The sequence below is a fragment of the Geotrypetes seraphini genome, chromosome 5 (genome assembly GCF_902459505.1).
Source record: "Geotrypetes seraphini chromosome 5, aGeoSer1.1, whole genome shotgun sequence".
Taxonomy (NCBI): domain Eukaryota; kingdom Metazoa; phylum Chordata; class Amphibia; order Gymnophiona; family Dermophiidae; genus Geotrypetes; species Geotrypetes seraphini.
In genome coordinates this window covers 91734420-91760879 of record NC_047088.1, presented here as the reverse complement: position 1 = coordinate 91760879, position 26460 = coordinate 91734420, and the positions used below count along the sequence as shown (strand labels likewise).

At 48.9% G+C, this 26460-nt stretch overlaps 1 protein-coding gene across 4 annotated transcripts in view; it reads left to right on the top strand.

Annotated features, from left to right (window-relative positions):
• Positions 1-26460, top strand: part of ATXN2L (ataxin 2 like) — a 414538-nt gene that overhangs the window by 79805 nt on the left and 308273 nt on the right. For all 4 annotated transcript variants that reach the window (XM_033946500.1, XM_033946501.1, XM_033946502.1 and 1 more), the window contains exon 4: positions 21775-21846. In XM_033946500.1, coding sequence (XP_033802391.1) covers positions 21775-21846 — 72 coding nt within the window. The remainder of the gene's footprint in view (positions 1-21774; positions 21847-26460) is intronic.

Sequence of the window (26460 nt, the reverse complement as noted above, 5' to 3'; positions counted from 1 at the left end):
TGGCTGATCAAGGCCCCGTCCAGGGAGGGGGTTATCTTAGCGACCCAACAGACTATCAGTTTACTTCAACGCCTGGGGTTCGAGGTGAACTTTCCCAAGTCTCAGTTGTGCCCGGCGCAGTCTCTCCAGTTTATTGGGGCCCTGCTGGACACGGTTCGCCTCCGCGCTTTCCTCCCCCCTCTTCGGCGGGAGGCCTTGCTGCGGTGGAGTCGCCACTGTCGGAAGCAATCGGTGGTGTCAGCTCAGCACATGATGATTCTGCTGGGTCACATGGCGTCGACGGTTCACGTCACTCCCTTCCCCCGCTTGCACCTGAGGCTCGCTCAGTGGACTCTGGCCTCTCAGTGGCGGCAGGATCGCGATCCAGTCTCTTCCCCGATAACAGTGACTCCTTCTTTGAGTCGATCGCTCCGTTGGTGGACCAACTCTTCCAATCTTTCCGGGGGTTTGCTGTTTCTCGTTCCCCCGTACAGCAAGGTCCTGACCACGGACTCCTCAGAGTACGCGTGGGGGGCACATCTGGACGGTCTGCGGACGCAGGGTCTGTGGTCGCCCGAGGACCGTCGGTGCCACATCAATGTGCTGGAGCTTCGCGCCATTTTTCTGGCTGCGCGAGCTTTTGTCCACCTGCTGCACGATCAGGTGGTGCTCGTGCGGACCGACAACCAGGTGGCGATGTACTATGTCAACAAACAAGGGGGTACGGGCTCTTGGCCTCTGTGCCAGGAGTCTCTTCGTCTTTGGGAATGGGCGGTCTCCCAGAACATATTCCTGCGTGCAGTTTACATTCAGGGAGAGCAGAACCGGCTGGCAGACAAACTCAGTCGTCTTCTCCAGCCGCACGAGTGGTCTCTGAACTCCCGGGTCCTGCGCGAGGTCTTCGACCGCTGGGGGACTCCTCAGGTGGATCTGTTTGCCTCCCCGGAGACTCACAAACTGCCCCTCTATTGTTCTCGGATGTACTCCCGGGACCGTCTCGAGGCCGATGCCTTCCTGCTCGACTGGGAGGGGAGGTTCCTTTATGCGTTCCCTCCTTTTCCTCTGATTTTGAGAACGCTGGTTCATCTCAGATCGACCGGAGCCTCTATGATCCTCATTGCGCCTCGTTGGCCCAGACAGCACTGGTTCTCCCTGCTTCTTCAACTCAGTGTCAGGGAACCTCTACTTCTGCCTGTCTTTCCCTCTCTGCTGTCTCAGAGTCGGGGTTCGCTGTTACATCCCAATCTTCAGTCTTTACATCTGACCGCTTGGTTCCTCTCCCCCTGACTTCGATCCCGGTATCTCAGGCCGTGAGGGAGATTTTGGAGGCCTCTCGCAAGGTCTCGACTCGGCGCTGTTATGCCCAAAAGTGGACCAGATTTGCGTCCTGGTGTTCTTTGAATCATCTGGAACCAAGTTCGGTTCCTGTGTCTTCGGTACTGGACTATTTATTGCATCTGTCTAGGTCAGGCCTGAAGACGACTTCCATTCGGGTGCATCTTAGTGCCATTGCCGCGTTCCATCGGCATCTTGAGGGTCGTTCCCTCTCTCTTCATCCTCTGGTTACTCGTTTCATGAAGGGTTTAGTGAATGTCCATCCTCCTCTGAAACCTCCTCCGGTGGTTTGGGATCTTAATGTGGTCTTGGCTCAGCTAATGAAGCCGCCTTTTGAGCCTATCGACAAATCTCATCTTAAGTTTCTCACTTGGAAAGTGGTCTTTTTGATTGCGCTCACGTCCGCTCGTCGGATTAGTGAACTGCAGGCCTTGGTGGCGGATCCTCCTTTCACGGTGTTTCATCATGATAAGGTGGTTCTTCGCACCCATCCTAAATTTTTGCCTAAGGTTGTGTCTGATTTCCACCTCAATCAGTCCATTGTCCTTCTAGTGTTTTTCCCGAAGCCCCACTCTCATCCTGGTGAGGCGGCGCTTCATACGCTTGACTGTAAGAGGGCGTTGGCTTCTTATCTCCAACGTTCCAAGTCTCATCGGAAGGTTCCTCAATTGTTTTTGTCCTTTGACCCTAATCGTTTAGGACACCCGGTTTCAAAGCGCACCTTGTCAAACTGGTTAGCTGCTTGTATTTCTTTTTGCTACGCTCAGGCTGATCTCCCGCTTTCGGGTCGAGTCACGGGGCATAAGGTCCGAGCGATGGCAGCTTCGGTTGCTTTCCTCCGATCCACGCCTATGGAGGACATTTGTAAAGCTGCCACTTGGTCTTCGGTTCATACGTTCACCTCCCATTACTGTCTGGACACTTTGTCCAGAAGCGACGGCCGGTTTGGCCAGTCGGTGTTACGTAATCTGTTTTCCTAAATTGCCATCCTCCCTCCTGCCCTTTTTTGGTTGGCTTGGAGGTCACCCACATGTGAGAATATCATGCCTGCTTGTCCTGGGATAAAGCACAGTTACTTACCGTAACAGGTGTTATCCAGGGACAGCAGGCATATATTCTCACAACCCGCCCTCCTCCCCGGGGATGGCTTTTATCTTTGCTTGATATGGAACTGAGGACCACGAGGTGGGGATGCGCCCTCTAGTGGGCAAGAAGGCTAGCACATGCGTGGTGCAGTGTGCAAACTTGAAACTTCAATCAAGTTTGCTTGAAAAGCTGTCCGCGCTGGGGCTCCGTAGATGACGTCACCCACATGTGAGAATATATGCCTGCTGTCCATGGATAACACCTGTTACGGTAAGTAACTGTGCTATATTAGTTGTGTTAATAAACATTTATGAACTACACTATATACTATGGAGATTCAAATTACCCAATGGTGATAAACTAACAGCTCTATCACTGATCACCTTAAATAGATAATAATAAATATAATATTTATAATAAAATTACACTATCAAACTGGCTTCAGAAATTGCTATTAAATGAACGCTCAGACCCACACAACCTGAACTCTAGTGATTTTTCACAGAACCAGTTGCAAATGAGACCATCATATCATGTTCACTGTCTCTGCCACCTGCTTCCCATTACACCTAAAAACTCTACATAGATAAGAAGATTGTTACTAGAGAATGATATGGTGGTTGTTACCCGCCAAAACGGGAAAGAAAAATTAGTGGTCACTGCGAGGACGGGGACAAGGCTATTCACCGCCCCGTGGAGCATGAATGGTCTTGTCTCCACAGTGAGGCAATCAAGGATCGCGCGGTCCAGCAGCCCCAACCCGCCCGATCGCAGCGTTCCGCCATCTCCTTCCCTCCACCTCACCTTAGATGCAGAGTTTGCCGGCTTTCTTTTTCGCCCAGCTGCACGCGTTCAAAAAGCCACGCACGCGCAGCTTGTTGAGTTGTTCAATGTTCTCCTCTGCTGCAACTTCGGTTGCATTAGGAGAAGATTGAACAACTGAGCAGCTGCGCGTGTGGCTGGGCGAAAAAGAAAGCCGGAAAACTCTGCATCTAAGGTGAGGTGGAGGAAGGGAGCTGACGGAACGCTGCAATCAGGCGGGAGGGGGCTACTGGACCGCGTGATCGCTCGTTCCCGGCTCACACTAGGAAGGAGGGAGTGAAAGGGAAAGAGATTCTGGGCCAAGGGGATGAAGAGGGAGAGAAAGAGACCCAGAGTAGGAAAGAAAGGGGAGGACCGGCAGGTGAGCCAGATGCTGGAAGCATGGGGGGTGGGGAAGAAAGAGGGAAAGAAGCTAGATGGGGTTGAAGAGAAGAGACACATTGGTGAGGAAGAGAGGGGAAATCTGGATACAGGAAGGTAACAAACAGAGGGGAAATTATGTGCATGGGGGCATAGGGACAGAGACATAAAGGGGACATACATGCCAAGGGGATGGTATATGGACATGGGTGGGGCAATGCCAGATATATAGGGGAGATATTAGAAATGGGGAAAATAGGAACACAGAAGCGAGATTGTTTGGGGGACCAAGCTCACAGGCTCCAGCGGCTTGCACAAGTTACATTGTAACGTTCCACCAAAGTAAGATGGAGGTAGATAGGCCGCGTGAGAGGAGCTGAAGGGTGGTAGAAAGGAACAGATGGTGAAGGAGGGAAGGGTGGTGGTGGAAAGGAATAGAACAGACATTGAAGGAGGGTGGAGAGGAACAGACCCTGAAGGGAAATGTGGAAGACAGAGTGGGGAGAAGACGCTGGAAGGAAAGAAGCAGATGCCAGACTATGGGGGAGCGGAGGGAAGAAGATGGTGCCAGACCAATTGGGAGGGGGGTGAAGGGAGAGGCACAGTAACAGAGCAAATGGAAGACGCAGAGAGAAGACACACAGTGGATAGAAGGAATTAAATAAGAAGATGAGGAAAGCAGAAGCCAGACAACAAAGGTTAAAAAAAAAATATTCTATTGTCTTTTTTTATTTTTATTTTTTTTTGCTTTAGGATAAAGTAGTATATTAGTTGTGTTGATAAAAATTTATAAGTAAAGCCTTGCCAGCTGAGCATCTTTCTGTAGTTCAGCAGCCAGAACTTTGATTTATAAGGAAGGAATAAGCTAAATATTGCAGTACTGAGGCTTATATGGATGCTGTGGGGACGGTGACGAGGCGGTGAAGGGGATGGCAGTGACGGTGACAGGGCGGTGAAGGGAATGGCGGTGACGGGGTGGTGGGCTGGGGACGGGGCAGTGACGGGGATAGATTTTTTCCCCGTGTCATTCTCTAATTATTACTTATCTGTATTGCATGGTGGCAAAAATTCAGCTCTACAACTGCTCCGGGTACATTCTTAAATTCTAAACTGCTGTCATACTCTCTCTGACCCCTCAACCTGGGTTTCACAGTAGCTTCTTCAGGAGGGGACTCTGAAGGAATAAAACAATCAATCAGACTATTACCCAGTGAAAAGAAGATCCTACCATCCACTAAGCACAAGAAGCACTAAAATACACCCATACAATTCTCTTCCAAACCTTATAACATTCACTAAACTTCCAAATCACAGCTTACCGGGTAACAGGAGTCCACCCAGACAGCTAACAGACAGCTCCAGCAACTCGATTCCAACACAGGTCACGCCCACTAAGTACCTCCCATTATCCCAGGACAAGCAGGCATGATATTCTCACAAGTGGGTGACGTCATCTACGGAGCCCCAGCGCGGACAGCTTTTCAAGCAAACTTGATTGAAGTTTCAAGTTTCCTACACTGCACCACGCATGTGCATGCCTTCTTGCCCACTAGAGGGCGCATCCCCACCTCGTGGTCCTCAGTTCAGTTTTTTCCGCGGAGCCAGAAGCCCTGTGGATTTTGTGCTCTTCGAATTTAGCCTTCTGACACCGCGGCTGTGTGTTTCTTTCACGGTCGCTGTGCTTAATTTGCTTTTCTTTCTTCTTTTGTTTCAGTTTTCGTCGGAAAAAAAAAAAATTTTTGATTCGGCTCCGGGGGCTCCCGGTAGCCGCGGCCGCGGGACCTCGTTCGTTCCTGGCCGGTTTTTGTGTCCATGTCCCGTCCTTTGACGGGCTTTAAAAAGTGCACTCGGTGCGATCGGTTGCTCTCAATTACCGATCCTCACCGGTGGTGCTTGGTTTGTCTGGGTCCTGAGCATCCTACCGAGTCCTGTGATAGGTGCTCCACTTTTCAGACTAGAGCCCTCCGCCGACGCCATGCCCTGATGGCAGAGCTCTTCTCTGTGGATCCCGCGGCGGGGAAGGCCTCGACGTCGGCTTCGGCCCCGGCCTCGACCTCGGCCTCCGGTCCCCCGACCTCGCCTCGACCCTCGACTTCCTCCAAGCCTGCTGCCTCGACCAAGCCTGCTTCGGGTAAGTCCTCCCTTCCATCCTCGACTCTAGGGTTGGCGAAGAAGCCATCATCGGGCTCCTCGACTGCGGGTGGGTCGTCCTCTGCCCCGACCCGAGTAGCAAAGCCCAGTGCTCCGAGGGAATACTCGAGACCGAGGTCGCCCTCCAGGGAGCACTCCTCGGCCCCGGACCTGCCAGCCATGATGGGGGTTCCGGTCTTCCAGGACTTGCTCCGAGCGCTGATTGCCTCGGAGCTGTCCGGGCTCTCGTGCACCTGCAGCAGGCTTCGGCCTCGACTGCCCCGGCGTCGGCGGCCTCGGTCTCGGTGCCTTCGGCTTTGGCCCCTGGGGGTCTGCCGACCCCGACCCCATCCTTGCCCTCGACCTCGACCTCGGTTGACCAGCCTGAGAGGAGTGTCAGGCCTCGGGACAAGGTGCGTCGGGTTAGGAGGATCTCTTCCACGTCCTCTTCCTCGAGGTCCTCCCGGGGCTCCTTGCCCTCAAGTCGGCCTCGAACAAGGCGTCGGCCTCGAAAACCCAAGCGTTCTCGTGCTTCTCCTCGGAGACGCGGTCGCTCCTCGCCGGCCGGGGGGGAGACATTACGTGTCTCGGAGCTCCGCCTCGATAATCCGAGGCTCTTCCGCACCCCCGGAGGAAGGGGTTCGAGAGACTCCTCGCCGAGACGGAGGGGACGGACCTCGGTTCCTCATACCCCAAGGGCTCCTCGGGACATAGGCGGCCCCCGACCCCTTCGAGGTCGCTCGGTACGGCCTCCTGGGGGATCGGGGTCTGGTAGGGAGCCTCGGTATTCCCGCGAGGCCTCCCCCTCCTTCTTGGCGGCTCGGACCTCGCGTACTCCTTCCCCGCCTGCTAGGCCCTCTTCCTTCTCAAAATTTGTGCAGGATATGGCAAGGGCCTTAGACCTGGACTTGCTTGCTGGGTCTCAGTATACGAAGGAGTTTTTGGAGGAACAAGACCTGCCCACTCCCCCGAGAGAAACTCCTCGTCTGCCTCTCAATAAGGTCCTCCACCAGACCTTCCTGAGAAATTTGGACTCCCCTCTTACAGTCACAGCAGTGCCCTCGAAGATGGAGTCCAAGTACCGGACCATACCATGGAAGGGCTTTGATAAAGCACAACTGTCTCACCAGTCGTTGCTGGTGGAGTCGGCGCTGAAAAAGTCGCAGCCCGTTAAGATTTTGGCGGCGGTCCCACCCGGATGGGAGGGTCGGACCCTGGACAAGTTTGGTCGTTGCCTCTATTCCAACTCTTTGATGGCTACCAGGGTCCTTAATTATGCCTTTACATTCTCCTCTTATCTTCGAAGCATGGTCAAAGACTTGCCTCGTTATCAAGGGGTCCTGCCGGATTCCCACAAGGAGGGGTTTGCCACTTTTATGTTCAACTTATCTCAGCTGCTTCTGTACTTGTTCCACGCTGTCTACGACGCATTTGAACTGGCCTCCAGGGTATCCGCCTTTGCTGTGGCCATGCGCCGCCTGGCATGGCTACGTACCCTGGACATGGACCCAAATTTGCAGGAACGTTTGGCCAATCTACCCTGTGTTGGCTCTGAATTATTTGATGAGTCCCTGGAGGCGGCGACCAAACGTCTGTCGGAACAGGAGCGCTCCCTGGCCTCCTTGGTCTGTCCTAAACCTCGGGCCCTGCCGCAGAAACCGTTTCGGCCTCCCCCACGGCGATACCCCCAGAAGTCTACGCCGGCCTTCTCTAGACCTCCGCCCCGCCGCCCACCGCAGCAGGGTAGGGGAGGCCAACAAAAACCTCAGGCGCAGGGGACGCCCAAGCCGGCGCCGTCCTTTTGACGGGATGTGCGGATGGGGGCAGGCCCCCTCCGCACTCTCGCCGAACCCCCTTCCTATAGGGGGTCGACTCCGAGCCTTTTCTGCGGCCTGGACCGGGATCACATCAGATGCTTGGGTGCTCCGGATTATCTCCGAGGGCTACTCGCTCAATTTCTTAACCACGCCGCCGGAACATCCGCCGGCTGCTTACCCGTTCAGCCAAACCCAACTTCCCCTTCTTCTCGCGGAAGCGAGGGCCTTGTTGAGCCTTCGGGCAGTGGAACCTGTACCCCCCGACCAACGGGGGCGGGGGTTTTACTCCCGTTACTTTTTGGTCCCGAAGAAGACAGGGGACTTACGCCCCATTTTGGACCTCCGGAAGCTCAACAAGTTCCTAGTCCGGGAGAAGTTCCGTATGTTGTCGCTTCTGGTGTTGTATCCTCTTTTGGAGGAAGGGGATTGGATGTGCTCCCTAGACTTAAAGGAAGCATATACTCATGTTCCGGTGCATCCCGCCTTCCGCAAATTCTTACGGTTTCAAGTGGGGGAGTTGCACCTTCAATACCGGGTCCTCCCCTTCGGACTGGCTTCGTCCCCTCGAGTCTTCACGAAGTGTATGGTGGTGGTCGCTGCAGCCCTGAGATCTCGGGGGCTACAGGTCTTTCCCTACCTGGACGATTGGCTGATCAAAGCGTCGACCAGGGAGGGGGTTATCTCAGCGACCCAACAGACTATCATCTTCCTTCAACGTCTGGGGTTCGAAGTGAACTTTCCCAAGTCTCAATTGTGCCCGACCCAATCCCTTCAGTTTATTGGAGCCGTGCTGGACACGGTTCGCCTTCGTTCGTTCCTCCCCCCTCCTCGGTTGGAGGCCCTACTTCGATTGAGTCACCAGGTCTCGCTGATGCCTGTAGTATCGGCTCAGCGCATGATGGTTCTTCTGGGCCACATGGTATCGACGGTCCACGTCACTCCGTTCGCCCGCTTGCATCTGAGGCTTCCTCAGTGGACCTTGGCCTCGCAGTGGCGTCAGGATCGCGACCCAGTATCTCGTCCAATAACGGTGACTCCTTCTTTGAGACGCTCGCTCCGTTGGTGGACCAACTCTTCCAATCTTTCCGGGGGGTTTGCTCTTTCTCGTTCCTCCGCATCGCAAAGTCCTGACCACGGACTCCTCGGAGTACGCGTGGGGGGCTCATCTCGACGGTCTGCGGACTCAGGGTCTATGGTCGGCAGAGGACCGTCTTTGTCACATCAATGTGTTGGAGCTTCGGGCCATTTTTCTGGCGGCTCGTGCGTTCTGCCACTTGCTACACGATCAGGTAGTCCTCGTGCGGACGGACAGCCAAGTGGCAATGTATTATGTGAACAAACAGGGCGGAACGGGCTCTTGGTCTCTGTGCCGGGAAGCCCTGCGCCTTTGGGAATGGGTGGTTTCCCAGAACATATTCCTGCGTGCGGTTTACATTCAGGGAGAGAGGAACTGTCTGGCAGACAAACTCGGTCGTCTTCTCCAGCCGCACGAGTGGTCGCTGAACTCCCGGGTTCTACGCGAGGTCTTCGACCGCTGGGGGACTCCTCAGGTGGATCTGTTTGCCTCCCCGGAGACTCACAAACTGCCCCTCTATTGTTCTCGGATGTACTCCCGGGACCGTCTCGAGGCCGATGCCTTCCTTCTCGACTGGGGGGGAGGTTCCTTTATGCGTTCCCTCCTTTTCCTCTGATCTTGAGAATGTTGGTACATCTCAAATCGACCAGGGCCACTATGATTCTCATTGCGCCTTGTTGGCCCAGACAGCACTGGTTCTCCCTGCTCCTTCAACTCAGTGTAAGGGAACCTCTGCTTCTGCCTGTTTTTCCCTCTCTGCTGTCTCAGAGTCGGGGTTCGCTGTTACATCCCAATCTTCAGTCTTTACATCTGACTGCTTGGTTCCTTTCCCCTTGACTTCGGTTCCTGTTTCTCAGTCGGTGAGGGAGATTTTGGAAGCCTCACGCAAGGTCTCGTCTAGGCTTTGTTATTCCCAGAAGTGGACCAGATTTTCATCCTGGTGCTCCTCGAACCATCTGGACCCGAGTTCGGTTCCAGTGTCTTCGGTGCTGGAATATTTGTTGCATCTGTCTAAGTCTGGGCTGAAGACGACTTCCATTCGGGTGCATCTCAGTGCCATTGCGGCGTTCCATCGGCATCTCGAGGGTCGGTCTCTTTCTCTTCATCCTCTGGTAACTCGTTTCATGAGGGGTCTCGTGAATGTTCACCCTCCTCTGAAACCTCCTCCTGTAGTTTGGGATCTTAATGTGGTATTAGCTCAACTGATGAAGCCTCCTTTTGAGCCTATCGACAAATCTCATCTTAAGTTTCTCACTTGGAATGTGGTCTTTTTGCTTGCGCTCACATCCGCTCGTCGGATTAGTGAGCTGCAGGCTTTGGTTGCGGATCCACCTTTTACTGTGTTTCATCATGACAAGGTGGTTCTTTGCACCCATCCTAAATTTTTGCCTAAGGTTGTGTCTGATTTCCACCTCAATCAGTCCATTGTTCTTCCGGTGTTCTTCCCGAAGCCCCACTCTCATCCTGGTGAGGCGGCGCTTCACACGCTTGACTGTAAGAGGGCGTTGGCCTTTTATCTCCAACGTACCAAGTCTCATCGGAAGTTTCCTCAATTGTTTTTGTCCTTTGATCCTAATCGGTTGGGCCATCCTGTTTCCAAGCGCACCTTGTCCAACTGGTTGGCTGCTTGTATTTCTTTTTGCTACGCTCAGGCTGGTCTCACGCTCCATGGTCGAGTCACGGGGCATAAGGTCCGGGCTATGGCAGCTTCTGTTGCTTTCCTCCGGTCTACTCCTGTGGAGGACATATGTAAAGCTGCCACTTGGTCTTCGGTTCATACTTTCACCTCCCACTACTGTCTGGACACTTTGTCCAGAAGCGACGGCCGGTTTGGCCAGTCGGTGTTACGTAACCTGTTTTCCTAAATTGCCATCCTCCCACCTGCCCTTTTTTGGTTGGCTTGGAGGTCACCCACATGTGAGAATATCATGCCTGCTTGTCCTGGGATAAAGCACAGTTACTTACCGTAACAGGTGTTATCCAGGGACAGCAGGCATATATTCTCACAACCCGCCCTCCTCCCCGGGGATGGCTTCTTTGCTGGTTATGGAACTGAGGACCACGAGGTGGGGATGCGCCCTCTAGTGGGCAAGAAGGCATGCACATGCGTGGTGCAATGTAGCAAACTTGAAACTTCAATCAAGTTTGCTTGAAAAGCTGTCCGCGCTGGGGCTCCGTAGATGACGTCACCCACATGTGAGAATATATGCCTGCTGTCCCTGGATAACACCTGTTACGGTAAGTAACTGTGCTGTCTCTGACGTCACTCAAAACATCAGAAAACTGAAAACCCTCTTAACCAATCAGAAAGGCACAAAAACGGACTTTCAATCTCAAAGTTTAAACCAATCAATCTCATTGTTCAACTCCATGGGAGCTAGAGTTAGCCACTGAAAAATAAATCTGTGCTCATGTTGTAACAAATACTGAGACACATTACCTGTGTCTATTAGCTTTCAGTAGTACAGTATATTTAACATCTTCCACCCTGTGTCCATTCTCCAGCCAATGACTGACTAGGGGGGCTGTAAGTTGCTGGCATCGAATATTACTAAGATGCTCAGTGATACGTAATTATATGACCCGTCTGGTGTGCCCAATATAGAACTTGCCACAGGGGCACACTATGCAGTATATCACTGCCTGAGATGAACAATTAGTTCCGTATCTCAAATAGAATTTCTTACCCCCTGATCTTGATATTATCAAACAATCAGTAATTAAAACCTGCTGACAATACACACACTGGCCACAGCTCTTATGGGCCCCTGATCACCCCCCCGCAGAGAGCCTCTATGCTTTAAAATCTCTGCTAAATTGCGTCCTCGCGTGAATGCAAACCGCAGGACCTCCCGCATATAATCATGCACTTGTAATACCGGCCAGTGCTTTAAAATAATCTCTTTGATTTTACGACTTTGGCTAGAGAAGGGTAATACACATACTGTGGCACAATCTCCTACATGCTTCTGGGAGGTGAAACAACCACTCACGCTGACAACTGCGAGCTTGCTTCCACGCATTTTTTTACTATCTTGGGAGGATACCCACATTCAATGAACTTACTGTACTTATGTGTAGCCTGTTGTTGGACATCGTCATCACTGGAGCATACCTTTCTCAGCCTAAGGAATTGGCCTACTGGGATGCTGTCCCATAGGTGTTCCGGGTGAAAACTACCGTAATGAAGGATCATATTACGATCAGATGGCTTCTTAAATATGGTAGTATCAAAACTCACCCTGGACTCCTGTATTTGTTTTTTAATCTGAATATCCCAAAAAGATATACCGTATTTTCACCCATATAACGCGCATACGTGTATAACACGCATACGCGTATAGCGTGCGGGTCCAAAGCATTTCAGTAAAAATTTTTTTATATAGCACTCACACGCGTATACCACGCATGCTGCTATAACCTCCTCCCACTCCCGCTTACTCTTCTGGCCTGCGAATCGGCATCTTCCCCCCCCCCCCCCCGCTCGCGTCACCCCCATCCCCCGCGATCCTACATACCTCCCCAGCACCGCAAAACATCTCTTACCTGATTGGGCACCGGCACCAGCACCAATGCACAGGACGTGCCAGTGCCCGAAGATCCTCCCTCGTTGTTGCTGGGCTGGGCTGTGCTGGGCGGTGCAGGGAGATCCTCCTTCTTCCTCGTGCTGGGCTCGGAGAGAGCGAGACCAGAAGGCTTTGAGCATGCGCAAATGCTCAAAGCCCAATCCAGCCCGGCACGAGGAAGAAGGAGGATCTCCCTGCACAGCCCAGCCCAGCAACAACGAGGGAGGATCTTCGGGCACTGGCACTGGCACGTCCTGTGCATTGGAGCTGGTGCCGGTGCCCAATCGGATAAGAGATGTTTTGCGGTGCTGGGGGGGATGTAGGATCGCGGGGAAGGGGGGGGGTGACGTGAGCGGGGGGGAGGATGCCGGATCGGAATGAAAAAAAAAATTGTACAACGTGCTCACGCGTATAACACGCAAGGTTATGCACGGTTTGTAAAAATTGTGTATAACGCGCACGTTATATGCGTGAAAATACGGTACTCTCACTGTTAACGTTATATGTTCTTTATATTAGGGTCCATTTGGTTTAGTTCTAAAAGAAACAAATCAAGTTCATCTTGCTCCCCACCCCACACCAAAAAAAATATCAATAAACTTCCTCCATAAGCCCACTTTCCCGAACCATTTGGACTTGTACACAAATTGCTCTTCATATTCAGACATGTAGAGGCAAGTGACTGAAGGGGCAATAGCTGCCCCCATCGCTACCCCTTTTGTCTGAATAAAATACTTATCTTCAAATTGAAAATAATTATAATGAATGACAATTTCAGCTAGTGCTCCTACAAACTCTTTTTTTCTGGGAAGAAATATTCAATTTATCCAATGTTTGTTTTACTATCCTTACCGCTGCGCCCTGTGGGACATTGATGTACAAGGCAGTTACATTAGCTGTTACCAAAAACTTTCATTTCATACTACTGCTAGACTGCAATGTGTTCAAAGACTGAAGAAAGTGAGACAAATCTCTAACAAAAGATTTAGCAGTAAACACATGACATTGTATAAAGAACATAAGAAGCGCCATCTCCGGATCAGACCTTCGGTCCATCAAGTCCGGTGATCCGCACACGCAGAGGCCCTGCCCGGTGTATACCAGGCGTAATTTTAGTCACCCATATGCCTCTCATAAGGAGATGTGCATCCAGTTTGCTTTTGAATCCTAGCTATCTATATATCTGGACAAAGGTTCTAACACCAAACCTATGCCCACCAATATAGGGCACCCCGGGGGAATGGGTAAGGGACTTATGAATTTTGGGGATGAAATATATATAGGGAACCTCTGGAAAATCTGAAAACATACATTTATATTCCCTGTTAGATATAATCCCCTCATTCTTAGCTTTGATCAATAAATCATCAACCAGGGTTTTAATGTCCCCTGTAGGATCTTGCAAAATTTCCTTATAAAACTCTATATTTTGTAACTATCCCATTGCCTCTACTGTATAATCACAATAATCCTGAACCACTATCTTCCCCCCCCTTGTCGGCGCGGTGAATAATGATGGAAGAATCCTGCTGTAAGGACCGAAGCATGCTGAACTGCTGCATAGACAAATTGTTCTTAGTTTTCAAATTCAAAGACTCTAGATGAGCAACATCTTGCAGAACCAATTTCTCAAAAACAGCTACGGAGACGTCTGGTGCTCCTGGCAGGATCCACTTTGATTGAAACTTCATACCCTTAGGGATATCTCCAGTATTTTCACTGGCTGTCAGGAAATCCGCAAAGAAAGTTTTTAGTCTCAAAACATGGAAGAATCTGTAAAGGGATGTCCAGGTGTGAAATCCATCATATCGATTAGAGGGCACAAAAGACATGCCCTTCGTCAGAATTTCTTCCTCAGCCGGGGTGCGCATGCGCGGGATGACAGATTAAACACCCCCGAACTTGCTTCCAAACTCACTTGCGAGCCTTCTTGGCTCTGCTGACCTTGGGTTTTACCACCGGTTCCCCTTCTTCTGGTGCTCCCTCCAGGGATTGTGTTGGAAAACGTAAAAAAAGAATCAGATATAATAGGTTGAAATTCCCCCACTTGCATCACACCTGGTTCTTTAGATGACTGTTTGTCCTCATTATCCAATGATGAACCACTTGTAGACAAATTAAACAACACCTTCTTTCCCGTTTGCCTGCTTTTCCTGATATTAATTTTTTTGTTCATCCATGGGTAAACATGCCCACGTGTGTAATCCAGATGATCACGATGATACTTCTTGATTTTAATGGCCCTCTGTTCACGCATTTGTTCTTCCATGTCATGTACTGGTTGTTCTACTGTATTATATTTATTATTATCTATTTAAGGTGATCAGTGATAGAGCCAATAAACATTTCATCCAATTATAGACCTCCATGCTCTCAACAAATATCTCATAAAGGAAAATTTTCACATGCTATCTCTGGGAACTTTATTACCATTGATATAGAATGACTGGTTTTACTCTCTAGATTTCAAAGAAGCATACATTTGCATATCTATTGTTCCAGTGCACAGAAAATTACTGTGCTTCTGAATAGTATCACATAATTTTCAATACAAAGTGCTCCCAATTGGCCCAGTATCAGCACCCAGAGTGTTTACTAAGACTGTGATAGTAACAGCTGCTCTACTTTGCTCACACACATTTTAGGTGTTCCCGAACCTAGATGACTGGTTAAACAAAATTCCAACACCACTACAAGAAGAGATAATTATGACTGCAACAATATGCCTGCTAGAACTCCTGGGCTTTGCAGTCAGTTGCAACAAATCCCATCTCCAACCACCTAAATGTTGAAATTCATCAGAGCATTACGCAACACAGTTCAACCTTGTGATTTTCTCCCACAGCATAGGTCTGACAGTCTCATCCAATTATGTTACAAAATATTATTGCTTCAACAATTATCCCAGGACAAGCAGGCAGCATATTCTCTACATGTGGTTGACGTCACCGACGGAGCCCCCTAGTGGAAGTTTTCGCAAGCAAACTTGCTTGAAGACCTAAGATCTTTATTATTAATTTATTAGTTTATTAATTAAAATAAAATGAGAAATATCATTAACTAGGGGAGTACAATTTTCCATTAATTATGTGCAATTCTAGAAGTATTTAAAACAAGAGCAACAACACTTATCTTGATGGCTTCTCAGCCAGAGCCAACGTTGGGGGACCATGAACTGCCCGACGCTTCTCACCAAATTTAGAGCGTTTCACCCAGTAGGGCCTTCTTCGGGAGACAATGTTGTTGTTGTGCCACTTTAACCTTTGTGAACCTGCCATCAAGATAAGTGTTGTTGCTCTTGTTTTAAATACTTCTAGAATTGCACATAATTAATGAAAAATTGTACTCCCCTAGTTAATGATATTTCCTTAGCACAGCAGCAGATGAAGCCAGAGACAAATAGGATAGCTCACATCGACCAGCAGGTGGAGATAGAGAAACTGATTAACAGGTGGACTTGTAGACTGGCATTCCTCCTGTACATCCAGAATGCTCTATCTCCCAGCAGGGGTTCATAGCTATCCATCTAGCTCCTGGATTCTGGCTGTGCCGGGCGAATTTCTGTGACTTTTCAGTTCTTCTGTTGGAACTAGTTCTCTTCAGTAAGAAAGGGGTGTCTGGCTGAGCGGTGCCAGCTTTGGGAGCTACACCTGGGCCCCCCCAGGTCCCTTCTCCACCCTCCCCTCCAGTAGATTGAGGGGTTTACTGGGGCTCTGTTTTTTTCTTCTTTCCAGTTTTTAAAAAAAAGAAATTTTGTACAGAGCCTTCCTGTGCTGTGCCTTCTGGTCAGCTTCCAGCCTGCAACTGCCAGCCATAACTTTTTCTGCTGTTGTGCTGAGTGGATGTGTTTAGGTGAGTAGGAATTACCGGTTTGAGTGTATCTAGTGCGGTTTGACCCGTTCCGGGTGTTGGGTTTTGGAGTGCTGCGTCAGTGTTTGTTTTGGCAGGCTTCTCCGGTTTATTAAAAAAAAATAAAAATGGCGGCAGAGTCTGTGAAACGCTGTGGGAAGCGCAGAACACCATCGGGTCTGTGCTCTGCCGGCTGTGCAGACGCACCGGCTGAAGATTCTTTGCTGCCTTTGTCTTGCAGAGCTCTCAGCCTGCTCAGGCGATGCATTTGAAGGTGCTGGAATTGGATGCGGAGGAGCCGACGGGTAGGGACATGGATGATCCTTCCGCGCTCCGTCTTTTTCACAGGGAAGAACTTTTCTCTTTGATTTCAAAGGCTTTGCAAGGATTGAACATCTCGCAGTAGGATCCACAGGTTTCTGGGTCCGCGAACCCCCTTATGGCAGGGACGCGAAAGCCGCTTAGATCCTTTCCGGTTCATGAAGCCATGCAGGAGCTTATCGCGACGCAATGGGACACGCCGGAGGCCAGTCTGCGAGTGTCGAAAGCCATGTGGCAGTTGTACCCTATTGCTCTGAATGAACTGAAGAAATTTAAGTTGCCTAGGGTTGATGCGTTGGTAGCCGCGGTCACCAAAAAGACTACCTTGCCGGTGGAGGGGGGTGTTGCGCTAAAGGATATCCAGGATAGGAAGATTGAATCGTCGCTTAAAATGTCCTTTGAAGTAGCGGCGGTCACCTTGCAAGCCGCGGTTTGCAGTTCATATGTCGCGCGTGCTTGTCTGCAATGGTCTCAACTCCTGGCAGATAACATGATGGAGTCCGGGGGTTCTGTCCCCTCAGAAGTGGCTGATCTGGAGTCTGGTCTGGCGTATTTGGCGGATGCCTTGTATGATATTATTTGTGCTTCTGCCAAACAAATGTCTCTTTCCGTGGTTTCTCGCAGATCTTTGTGGCTCCGTAATTGGGCGGCGGATGTGGCGTCCAAGCTTCGGCTCGTGAAACTCCCTTTTAAAGGTCGGCTGTTTGGGGAGGATTTGGATAGGTTGGTGAAGGATTTTGGTGATACCAAAACACAACGGTTGCCAGAGGACAGGCCTGGACCCCCTTTGAAAACTTTGGCTGCTAGACCTCGCTTCAAGGATGTTAAAAGGTATAGGCCAGGTAAGCCGTCCTTTCAGCTCGCTTACGGTTCCTTCGCTAATTCGAGACCTAGATTTCCACAAAAGAGTTCCTTTCGTGCAGCAAAACCCCCGACAATTCAGCCAGCCCGTGCTCCAGCAAATCGCAATCCACAATGACGGGGTCTCGGCTCCCTCCGCCATTCCCTTGTGGGGGCGGCTGTCTGCCTTTCTGGCAGAGTGGGCCAGGATAATGTCGGATCAGTGGGTTTTGGACATTATTCGAGACGGTTACAAGTTAGAGTTTTCCTCTCCCGTCGCCAATTCTTTCTTGGTGTCCTCGTGCAATGGGGCGGCCAAAAGAGACTCGGTACGTCTAACTCTTCAGGTGCTTCTGGGTCTGGGGTGGTGGTGCCGGTCCCCCGAAGGAGGTAGGTCTTGGCAGGTATTCCATTTACTTCATTGTGCCCAAGAAAGGGGGGTCGGTCAGACCAGTGCTGGATCTCAAGAGAGTCAACAAATTTCTCAGGGTTTGATATTTCCGTATGGAGACAGTTCGATCAGTTATTGCTGCGGTTCAACCAGGGGAGTTCCTCACATCCCTCGATCTCAAAGAGGCGTACCTCCATATTCCGATCTGGCCTCCGCATCAGAGGTTTCTTCGGTTTGCGATCCTAGGCCAACATTATCAGTTTCGGGCGATGCCTTTTGGTCTTGCCACGGCTCCCCGCACTTTTTCAAAAGTGATGGTGGTTGTGGCGGCATTTCTATGCAAAGAGGGGATTCGTGTGCACCCTTACTTGGACGACTGGTTGATCCGCGCCTCTTCCAGGCAGGAGAGTTTGTCGATTACGCGGAAAGTGATATCTCTCCTTCAGTCTTTGGGGTGGGTCATCAACTTTCCCAAGAGCTCTCTGACCCCGTCCCAGTCATTGGAACATCTGGGCGTGCGGTTTGACACTTGTCTGGGGAAGGTGTTTCTACCCCGGGACCGGGGAGAGAAGTTGCAGTCTCAGGTTCGTCTACTTCTCCGGTCGCCCAGACCTCGGGTATGGGATTATGTACAGGTTCTGGGCTCGATGGTGGCGGCTCTGGAGGTGGTTCCCTGGGCTCGGTTCCACATGAGGCCGTTGCAGAAGTCTCTTCTTTCCCAGTGGTCCCCGGTGTTTCAGGACTACGATCGACATCTCCAGTGGAGTTCTCAGGCGTCCCTCAGCATGCAGTGGTGGCTCAGCGAGGTCAGTTTGTTCAGGGGCATGCCGCTTGCGACGCCGGATTGGGTCATGGTTGCGACAGATGCCAGCCTTCTGGGCTGGGGAGCCCAGTGCCTTCAGGCCTCGGCGCAGGGAGTTTGGTCTCAGGAGGAGACACAGTGGTTGATCAATATGTTGGAGTTGAGGGCGATCAGGCTTGCGCTTCAGGCGTTTCAGTCCATGGTTCAGGACCGGCCGACGAGGGTCTTTTCGGACAGTGTCACGGCGGTGGCGTATATCAACCGGCAGGGGGGTACCCGAAGTCCTCAGTTGGCCGATGAGGCGATGGTTCTGTTTCGATGTGCGGAAGTTCATGTTCCTCTTCTCTCGGCGGCGCACATTGCGGGTCACGAAAACGTTCAGGTGGACTTCCTCAGCAGAAATTTTCTAGATCCAGGCGAATGGGAGCTGATCGTTCGAGCTGCTGGTCCTCCGGTGGGGTCTTCCGGAGATGGATCTCATGGCCTCATCCCGCAATACGAAGCTTCCTCAGTTCTTCAGCAGATGCAAGGAACGGGAGTCGGAGGGGGTGGACGTGTTGGCTCTTCCATGGCCTCCAGGTTGCTTTCTTTATGTATTTCCTCCTTGGCCGATGATAGGTCGGGTGTTGCACCGCATCTCTTTCTTTCCGGGCAGGGTGATCCTAGTGGCTCCAGATTGGCCGCGGTACACGGACTTGATACAGCTGTCGGCAGGCGATCGGGTGACATTTCCGGTGACTCCGGACTTACTGACTCAGGGTCCGATATCCATGGAAAATCTGTCCCGCGTTGGTCTTACGGCCTGGCTCTTGAACGGTCGCGGATAAGACGTAGGGGCTATTCTGAACAGGTTATTTCCACTCTTCTTCAAGCCAAAAAGATTTCTACCTCTGCCTCCTATGCTAGAGTCTGGATAGTTTTCGAGTCTTGGTATAGGGCGCAGGGTCTTTCGCTCTTCCAAGCATCCCTGTCAACTATTCTTTCTTTTCTGCAGGAAGGCGTCGCCAAAGGGTTGGCCTATAATTCCCTGAAGGTTCAGGTGGCGGCCATTGCTTGTTACAGGGGCCGGGTTTCTCGTTCTGCGCTAGCGTCTCAACCTGATGTGCGTTTCCTGAAAGAGGTGCATCATATTCGGCCTCCTGTAAAGAGAATCTGCCCGGCGTGGAGTCTTAAGCTTGTGCTTGGTGGATTGCAGGCGGCTCCCTTTGAGCCTTTGTCTAATGCTCCTCTGAAGGATGTCACGTTGAAAACAGTGTTTTTGGTGGCTATGGCTTCAGCCAGACGGTTGTCGGAGTTACAGGCGTTGTCTTGCAGAGACCCTTTTTTGCGCATTTCGGATGCTGGGGTGTCTGTTCGGACAGTGCCATCCTTCCTGCCTAAGGTGGTTTCTTCCTTTCATGTGAACCAGTGTTTATTCCTCCCGGCTTTTCGGCGGGAGGATTGGAGGGAGCGCTTCTCGTCATTGCGTTTCCTGGATGTACGCAGGATTGTTCTTCATTATTTGGAGGTGACTAACGACTTTCGGCGGTCGGACCACCTATTTATGATGTTCGCTGGCCAGAACAAAGGTATGGCTGCATCTAAGGCTTCCATTGCTCGTTGGGTCAGAGACAATTGCTTCGGCATACTTGGTAGCGGGGAAGCGGTTGCCGGAGCAGCATCGTGCTCATTCGACTCGTGGGTTGGCTGCGTCTTGGGCGGAGTCCGGAGGTCTCTCCTTGGAGGAGATTTGTCGTGCAGCTACTTGGTCTTCGGGGAATACCTTTTCGAAACATTACCGGTTGGATGTGGCAGCCCAGGTGGAGGCTGGTTTTGGTGCTTCGGTTATTGCGGAGGCAGCGTTGGCTTCCCACCCAGTTTGAGTTTTGTTTTGCTACATCCCACTTGTCTCTGGATTCATCTGCTGCTGTGCTAAGGAAGGAAAAATTATGTTCTTACATGTTAATTTTCTTTCCTTTAGAAGCAGTAGATGAATCCAGAGCCCCACCCTTTCTGCAGACGGTCTGTCAGTTTTCTGTGTGGCGTACTTCAGTTGGATTATTGTTGGTAGTTGTATTCTGTATTTTCCTATTTGTGCTTTGTTGCTGGAAAGAAGTTTTTTGGTTGCTCATTTTCCTCTATCGGGATGCTTGGGCAAGGAGCGTTACTGGATGTACAGGAGAAATGCCAGTCTATAAGACCACCTGTTAATCAGTTTCTCTATCTCCACCTGCTGGTCGATGTGAGCTATCCCACTTGTCTCTGGATTCATCTGCTGCTCCTAAAGGAAAGAAAATTAACAGGTAAGAACATAATTTTTCATTTCTCATTTTATTTTAATAAACTAATAAATTAATAATAAAGATCTTAGGGTAGGAAGGAGATGATTACATAGATGATTACATCACATGCATTCAGAATGAAGACTTGAAATAACATCCAGGTTATAAGAGGTCTCTTTACTGAGAATTATGCATATCTATGATACTTCTACCTCATTATTAATCATAGGGATGAGTTCTATTTGCTGAATCAGGTAATGGCTCACATTTTAAATATAAATTAATTATTATATTAAACCTTTAACAAAATTGAAGCAAGTGCTAAAAGAAAATTGTTGAATATAGGTATTTACAAGGTAACTCAGTTACTGACAGGTCTGCAGCAGTTGGGTTTGTCAGTAGTAAAACCCGACTCAAAATAGCCAAGCAATTATTAGTGAATCAATCGCTTGGCTATTTTGCATGGGGTTTTACTAATTTGCATGGGAGGATCGGGATCGGATTGCTATAGGCCTTAGTGAATAGTGTAGGAGGAAAATTTGGTCCCAAAGGGCTCACAAACCAATCAGTACATGATCGGTTTGCTTAGTGAATCTAGCCCATAGTCACAGTATGGTATCAAACAAAGAGCTATATCTCCACAATTATTCCACTAGCGATCTTAACTTTACCAGAGTTCAGTTAGGTCATGTAAGGTTCAGCACACAGTTTCTTCAAAATCTGTGATGGTGGAGAGCCCTAGACCACTTGACATGGAATGACCTGTAGGTAAAAATAATTTTTTCTGGCTATATTATATGTTCTGTGCTGTGCATATTTACAGCACATTTACAGTCTGGGTAATGTTGGAAAGTAAGATACAAACCCACTGGCCTGATACCAAAATGATTTGTACTGTTTCCTGGATAATATGGCTAATAAATCTGTTATGTACAGGTCATAGAAACATAGAAGATGACGGCAGATAAGGGCCATAGCCCCTAGCCCATCAGGTCTGCCAACTCTACTGACCCACCCCCAAGGTCAGGATTAGATAACATGCTTGATTAAAGTATTCATATTAAATTTTTAAAATATGTATTTGTCCTATTTAATGCTGTACACAGTCCCATTATAATTTTTTTTTTTTTTTTTTTTTAGGGCTCAACCTGTGATGTAAAGGTAAAAAATGGAACGGTCTATGAAGGGATTTTCAAAACTTTAAGTTCTAAGGTAAGGTGGTGATTCTGTATTATATAAGTGGATAATAAATATATTTTTAAATAAATAAATATTGTTCTTGACATCAGTTTGATTCATAACATAACATAAGAACTGCCATCACCGGATCAGACCTTAGGTCCATCAAGTCCGGCAATCCGCACACGCGGAGGCCCAGCCAGGTGTACCCTGGTGTAATTTTAGTCACCTGTATCCCTCTATGCCTCTCGTAAGGAGATGTGCATCTAGTTTGCTTTTAAATCCTAGAATGGTGGATTCCGCAACAACCTCCTTCTGGGTGTCCACCACCCGCTGCATGAAGCAGAACTTCCTGATATTTGTCCTGGACTTGTCCCCCCCCCCTCAAGCTTCAGTCCATGTCCTCTTGTTCGTGTCACATTGGACATTGTAAATAACTTTTTTTCCTGCTCTATTTTGTCGATTCCTTTCAGTATTTTGAAAGTCTCAATCAGATCCCCTCACAGTCTCCTCTTCCCAAGGGAGAACAATCCCAGTCTCTCAAGTCGTTCCTTGTAATCCAAGTTCTTCATACTGTTTACTAGCTTTGTTGCTCGTCTCTGCACCCTCTCCAGCAGTTTTATATCCTTCTTTAGGTAGGGAGACCAATGTTGTACACAGTATTCCAAGTGTGGCCTGACCATTGCTCTGTAAAGCGGCATTATAACTTTCTCCGATCTACTTGTGATTCCTTTCTTTATCATGCCTAACATTCTATTTGCTTTCTTCGCCGCTGCCGCACATTGTGCCGACGGCTTCAGTGTCCTGTCTATCACTGTCCTATCTATCCTTTTCTTGTTCGCTCTTACCCAGAGTTGCACCTGACATTCTATACTCATGTTCCTTGTTTTTTCTTCCTAAGTGCATTACTTTGCACTTTTCCACATTAAACTTCATCTGCCATTTCTCTGCCCATTTCTCTAATTGACACAAGTCGCTCTGGAGTTCCTCGCTATCCTTCTGCTCACTCGGAAGGAAATTGAAGGTCAGAGAGGTGAAGGTGGCTTTCTCGGAAATCCTCCCGGTACCGAGAGCGGACGTAATTAGACAGGATGAACTAAGAGCAGTCAACGCCTGGATGAGGCGATGGTGCGAAGAAGAGGGTTTCGACTTCGTGTGAAACTGGACAACATTCTGGGGAAGAAGCAGGTACTATAGAAAGGACGGCCTACACCTCACCAAACAGGGAGCGAGAGTCCTGGCTGAGAACACGAAGAAGTTCATTGAGAAGGCTTTAAACTAGGGGAGAGCCAACAGTCGACAACCAGTCGATGGCCCGGACACCAGGATATCCTGAGGAGGAAACTTCAAGCAACCGCACAGATACAGGGGAAGAACATGATGAAACTACAAGAGGCAATGAAAAAGAACAAATGGATGAAACTACAAGAGGCAATGAAAAAGATCAAATGGATACAAAAAGAGATGTGAGGACCACTAATTCCAGGAAATTAGCACAAACGGATCTTAAATATATGTACACGAATGCCAGAAGCTTAGGAAACAAAATGGGCGAACTGGAAGAACTAGCAAAAAGAAAACAACTGGATATCATAGGAATAACAGAAACATGGTGGAATGCAGAAAATGAATGGGACACGGCATTGCAAGGATATAAACTATACAGAAGAGATAGGATTGGACAAAAAGGGGGAGGTATTGCCCTGTATGTCCAAGAGGAAATAGAATCTATTAGAGAAGGGAAGACGGAAGCAAATGGTAAACTAGAGTCCCTCTGGATAAACATACCTGGACAAAAAGAAGCAGACATAAAAATTGGCCTCTATTATCGACCCCCGGGACAGATAGAGGAAACAGACAAAGAAATGATGGAGGAAATTAACCGTGGATGTAAATTAGGAAATGTAACGATCATGGGAGACTTCAACTTTCCGGGGATAAACTGGGAACGTCAATCTGCGGCAGGGAGTTAAAATTCCTGGAAATGATAGGAGATTGCTTCCTTGAACAAATGGTGGGAGAACCGACAAGAGGAAACGCAATCCTGGACTTGGTCATAAATGGCATTACTGGAAGGACAGCAGATCTAGAGGTTACGGCCCCGCTGGGGACAAGTGATCACAGTATGATCAATTTTACCATTGGCATCGGAAAGGGGAAACCAATCAAGACTAAAGCCACAACCTTTAACTTCAAAAAAGGGAATTATGATAGCATGAGAACCATGGTTAAAAAATGGCTCAAGAAGGGCAAAGCAGAAATCCAAACAGTTGATCAAGCATGGTCTCTACTGAAAAACACCATCACAGAAGCACAGAATCTTTACATACCGAAGATATCCAAAGGAAGGCGAAAAAAGATCAAAGGAGAACCAGCTTGGTTATCCAAAGAGGTGAAGGATGCAGTGAGGGAAAAGAGGAACTCGTTTAAAAAATGGAAACGGGAAAAAACGACGGAGGCCTGAAACTGTCACAAAATCGACCATAAAAAGTGTCATAAAGTGGTAAGAGACGCCAAAAAAGTCTATGAAGAAAAGATAGCGCAAGAAGCCAAAAACTTCAAGCCCTTTTTTAGATATATAGAAGGAAAGAAACCAGCAAGAGAGGCAGTGGGCCCTCTCAATGACCAAAAAAGGAAAGGGTCAATTAAAGAAGACAAACAGGTTGCCGATAGGTTAAATTCATTCTTTGCCTCTGTCTTCACAAATGAGGACATTACAACAATGCCAGAAACAGGGAGGATATTCACCGGAGGCATAGAGGAAAGCCTCGCAACAGTAAATGTGGAGTTGGACATGATATACTTTCAGAATGACAAATTAAAAAGCAACAAATCCCCTGGACCGGATGGAATTCACCCGAGAGTATTAAAGTAACTTAAAGTAGAAATTGGGGAACTATTACAATCCTTAGCTAACATGTCAATTAGAACCGGGCAAATACCAGATGACTGGAGGATAGCAAATGTCATCCCAATTTTCAAAAAATGATCAAGAGGTGAACCAGGAACTACAGACCTGTGAGTCTCACATCGGTTCCTGGGAAGATAATTGAAGCACTAATTAAAGATATCATTGTACAACACCTGGAAGATCACAACCTAATAAGAGCTAGTCAACACGGCTTCAGGAAAGGGAAGTCATGTTTGACAAATTTACTTCAGTTCTTTGAGAAGGTGAACAAACAAATGGATAGTGGAGATCCAGTGGACATAATTTACTTGGACTTCCAGAAAGCGTTTGACAAGGTCCCACACGCAAGGCTTATGAGTAAACTACTAAGTCATGGAATAGGAGGAGAAGTGCACAGATGGATCGGCAAATGGCTAGAGAACAGAATGCAGAGGGTAAGCATAAATGGGAAATTCTCGGACTGGGAGAAGGTGACTAGCGGAGTCCCCCAGGGCTCGGTTCTTGGGCCCATCTTGTTCAATATTTTTATAAATGACCTGGAAGAGGAAACAACATGCAATATAATCAAGTTTGCAGATGATACAAAACTATGTCAGGCGGTTGGCTCTCAAAGGGACTGTGAGGATCTTCAGAAGGATCTGAACCAGCTGGAAAAGTGGGCGATAAAGTGGCAGATGAATTTTAACATAGACAAATGCAAGGTGATGCATCTGGGAAAGAAAAACAAAGAACATGAATATAGGATATTGGGTGTGACATTAGCCAAATGCGAATAAGAAAGGGATTTGGGGGTACTGATAGACAGAACCCTAAAGCCATCGGCTCAATGTGCGGCGGCAGCAAAGAAAGCAAACAGGATGTTGGGCATGATTAAGAAGGGGATCACGAGTAGATCGGAGGAGGTCATAATGCCACTTTACAGAACAATGGTCAGACCACACTTAGAATACTGTGTCCAACACTGGTCTCCATACCTTAAGAAGGATATAACTCTGCTGGAGAGGGTGCAGAGGCGAGCCACGAAACTAGTCAAAGGTATGGAGAATTTGAGCTACAAAGAATGCCTCAGAAAACTGGGACTGTTCACCCTCGAAAAGAGAAGACTGTGAGGGGATTTGATAGAGACTTTTAAAATATTAAAAGGATTTGACAAAATAGACCAGGAAGCAGCATTACTGACATTTTCAGATGTGACACGGACAAGAGGACATAGCCTGAAACTGAGTGGCAGCAGGTTCAGGACATAAGAACATAAGAAGGTGCCTCCGCTGGGACAGACCAGAGGTCCATCCTGCCCAGCGGTCCGCCCATGCGACGGCCCATCAGGCCTATCGCCTGAACAGTGGTCCCAGACTAATTTTGTAACTTACCTCTAATCCTATCCTTATAACCTACCTCTACTCCTATCTGTACCCCTCAATCCCTTTGTCCTCTAGGTACCTATCCAAACCTTCTTTGAAGCCCTGTAGCGTGCTCCTGCTTATCACTTCTTCTGGTAGCGCGTTCCATGTATCCACCACCCTCTGTGTGAAAAAGAACTTCCTGGCGTTTGTTCTAAACCTATCCCCTTTCAATTTCTCCGAGTGCCCCCTTGTACTTGTAGTTCCCCATAATTTGAAAATCTGTCCCTATCTACTTTTTCTACACCCTTCATGATTTTGAAGGTTTCTATCATGTCCCCTCTAAGTCTCCGCTTTTCCAGGGAGAAAAGCCCCAGCCTTTTCAGTCTGTCAGTA